At 40.6% G+C, this 3,837-nt stretch overlaps 1 protein-coding gene across 1 annotated transcript; it reads right to left on the reverse strand.

Annotated features, from left to right (window-relative positions):
- Nucleotides 1-936: 936 nt before the first annotated feature.
- Nucleotides 937-3,302, reverse strand: C4H (cinnamate-4-hydroxylase). Its single transcript, XM_078298319.1, has 3 exons — nt 2,447-3,302; nt 2,031-2,164; nt 937-1,665 (listed from the first exon to the last, which is right to left on the reverse strand). The coding sequence occupies exons 1-3, from the start codon at nt 3,229-3,231 to the stop codon at nt 1,067-1,069; spliced, it is 1,518 nt and encodes a 505-aa protein (XP_078154445.1). The 5' UTR covers nt 3,232-3,302; the 3' UTR covers nt 937-1,066.
- Between the last annotated feature and the right edge of the window lie 535 nt (nt 3,303-3,837).

Raw genomic sequence — 3,837 nt, forward strand, 5'->3', positions numbered from 1 at the left:
AATTTGGATGATATTTTATTTAGTGAGTGTTATTTGTAAATTATGATGAATTATTTGATATCTTTGTTTTATATATAGTTCAGCAAAAATATATGAGCATTCCAGAACAAAAATTTTCATTTTTAGAATTTCCTATGATTTATAGTGAATTTTTGAAATTTATTTTATTTTTTTTAAAAAAAACATTAGTGTCGGTTATTTATTAAAAAGCCGACACTAATAAGTATTAGTGTCGGTTATTTAATTAATAACCGACACTAAAAGTTAGTATTACTGTCGGCCATTTAATAAATAGCCGACACTAATGGCTTACTTTTAGTGTCAGCTATTTACAAAGTATTAGTATCAGCCCGATTAGTGTCGCCTAATGTCCGACACTAATACCCATAAACATCCGACACTAATTCCAAGTTCTCCACTAGTGAGTAGATCGGAATCGGGTGCTTGTGAGCCGCGCACAGGAGTGACAAATATCTGTTTCTTCATTTGCTGAGCTGGCTCCATTTCAAGTAATTTTAAATTAGTCGCATTTTAAAAAAGTGATCAATTAAAACAAACTTTTCAATATATAATCCCCACATCAACGCGTGCGCATTTGACTACTATGATGATATGCATAATCAACTGGGGTCGTGTTTCTTGTCATAAATTACTAAAACCAATAAGTGAGCTCGAAAGCTATTGTCATATAGATCGATACACGTCAACTAATCACTAATGATGATGATGATAAAGACATATAAAGAAAAAAAAGAAGAAAAACAGCAAAAACAGTAACACCCATCGACCAAACATGACCAGCATGTTTTTTTTTTGAAAGGTTGGTAGCAGCTACCATCGACCTAACATTGCCAGAATATGAATGCAAGTAAATATATAAAACTTGCTCAATTGTGTGTAATTCGCATTTATCTTGTTGTTTACCAATAGCAACACTTGTGTTCTTATGAATAAAATCTTAAAATATCAATAGTACACCAAAGACCTAAAATAAAGTACAACCATTTCAATTCTCTTCAACCAAACCCCAAAACCATCCTTTAAAAAGTTGATACAAAATAAATTATTAGAACACTCTTGGCTTGGCCACAATGGTGGAGTGGTTCAAGATGTGAAGGCTAAACTGTCCTCCTTTCTCTGTGGTATCCAATTGATCCTTGCCGGGTGGCGGCAACAGTTCAAAATTCTGCACGAGACGGCCAATAGTGATACCCAAAATGGGCAGTGCAAGAATAATTCCGGGACAGCTGCGGCGACCGACACCAAATGGCAAGTACCTAAAATCATTCCCATTGGCCTCCACTTGTTTCTCTTCCTCCAAAAACCTTTCCGGCCTGAACTCCTCTGGTTTCTTCCATTGCTCAGGGTTATTTGCCAACCACCAGGCATTGACAAGAATTTTGCTTTCGGCAGGAATGTCAAAGCCGCCTAATTTGGCATCTTGCAGATTCATGTGGGGCACCAATAGGGGGATGGCCATGCGGAGACGGAGGGTTTCTTTAATGACGGCCTGAAGGTAAGGAAGCTTGTAGGTGTCAGGCTCTGTTATCGGGGTACCGGCTCCCAAAACTGTGTCAAGTTCATCGCGTAGTTTTTTCTGGATGTTAGGATGGTTCACCAACTCGGCTATAGCCCACTCGATTGACCATAGAGTCGTCTCAATAGCTGAAAACACAAGTAGGTGAGATGCACTTGTCAGTTTTGGTTTGGTTGGTATAAGCTAAACCAGAACAAACTGTCATCTGATAGTGTACCAATAGCCAATAGTCTCAAGGAGGTGAAGCAATTTGAAAGGGGAAGCAAAATGTTTGATGTAGGACACCTAATTGAATTATTCTCTGAGTTGCTTATAATAGAAAATTAGAAATCTGTTTGCAGTGTCTGTGAAGGCTTTATTATTTGATGCGTGCACCTAGCTACTTGGGACCACACAACAAAAAATTAGTAATAGTTTTTGACTTTTAAACTTGAAATTTCATAATTAAAAGAAAATTAATTATAATTATAAGGTATGAAGTGAAAATATGTACCAGCAACGTTGATGTTCTCGACAATATAAAGAACATTGTCTTCGTTGATTTCTCCCTTCTTTTGTGCATCCAAGATGTGATCAATTGCGCATTTCAGTTCTGCATTGTTAGACGGTTTCGTGCTGGACAGTTTCCTGCAATTCAACAGACCAATTCACACTCAATCACTATTAATCTAACTATTTCTTGTGCCTATTTTTATTTTACTTGCTTATACATGCCAGTGTCAGTGTCAGTCACTGTTACTGCCCAGACATAAATCTCATTGATTAAAGGGAAAATTTCTAGCACCTTCTAATTTCTATGGTCGATCTAACCCCACTAGCCCCTTTCAATTAAAAATCATGCCCCGACCAAAGAACATGTGTCAAAACAAATGAATATTGTAAAAGATAATTAAGAAGAAACAAACTTACTTCCTCTCCTCAAGGAAATAATCCTTGAATAGCTGAAGCCTCCTTTCTTTCACCTCCTGGCAAATCTTCAAATACCCTCTCAAAAGCGGCCTCAATATCGGGATGAAGTCACCGTAATTATACTCGAAGCTCTGCGCCAACCGACTCCTCTCATTATTAAGTGCTCTCAACTTCAAAAACAAGGGATCATCCATGCTCTCAAAACGCCGATCAAACATGATCCTGTACATGTTGTTGTACATCATCAGCTGCAACCTCTTCCTCAGCACAATTCCTCCGGTCGCTGCCTTTGGATCAGCACGTACGTCGTCTACTACACTCTGCGCCTCGGCCTCCCACCCGGCACGGTACTGCTGCACAACCTTGTTGGTGAAAAACGGCACCGTCATGATCCTTCTCATCTTCCTCCAATGATCACCATACACAGTGAACACCATGTCTTGACCCTTCCCGGTGAATATATCAAAGACGACGTTGCGGGTGCGGGACCCAAATTCGACGCCTTGTGTGTGTAACACCTCGCGAGCGAGAGGCGGTGAGGAGACAACAACGAGGTTACGCTGGCCCATTCGAAGGAGAAAGGCATCTCCATATTTGCGTGCGAGTTCTGTCAGATTGCGGTGGTTCAGGTCATCGCCCACCTGAAGCCAATTGCCGAAGATCGGGACAGGAATAGGGCCAGGTGGCAGACGGAGGCGCTTGCCACGTACCTTGGAGATGACTATGGCGAGGATAATGGCGGCGAAAAGGCCTAGTAGTGTCTTCTCCAGTAGGAGCAGATCCATTTTGGGAAGAACAAAGAACAAGATGAGTGTGGAGAGTTGGTTGGGGTGGGTGGAGGTGGCCACATATAAAGGGAATGGAGGGGATCTGGTGGAGTTGGTTTGCTTTGGACGTGGTCTCATAAAATTGATTGACTGAAACTGGCGCATGAAATGTGGTCTCATACACCATTGGTTTGTAGTTAGGTGAGAGGAATATGAGAAGACGGTATTATGATGACATGGTGAGGTGAGAGTAGAAAACAACCGAGATGTTTGGAGGTAGGTAGGTGGATACGGAATAGGTTTGGCAGGGAAAGGGTAGATGTGGGTGATTGTGCTGCATTCGTATTCTAACGAGTGCGTGGTTCAGTGATTGTGCTGCATTCGGTATTATGATGACATGTTGAGGTGGGAGTAGAAAAGAACTAAGATGTCTTGGAGGTAGGTAGGTGGGTGGAGACGATGGGTTTGTCAATTCACTTTTTACATAAATCAGAAGGGGCGGGTAGATAGGTGCTTTTTACCTTTTAAATGTGAGATAATTGGGGGAATTTCATGTATCCCCCTCAAAAACCTTAAAATTACGTATTTCTTCATCTAAAATTCATAATATCATATACCCTTTTA

This window comes from Carex rostrata, chromosome 35, assembly GCF_964058835.1.
Source record: "Carex rostrata chromosome 35, lpCarRost1.2, whole genome shotgun sequence".
NCBI classification, from domain to species: Eukaryota; Viridiplantae; Streptophyta; class Magnoliopsida; order Poales; family Cyperaceae; genus Carex; species Carex rostrata.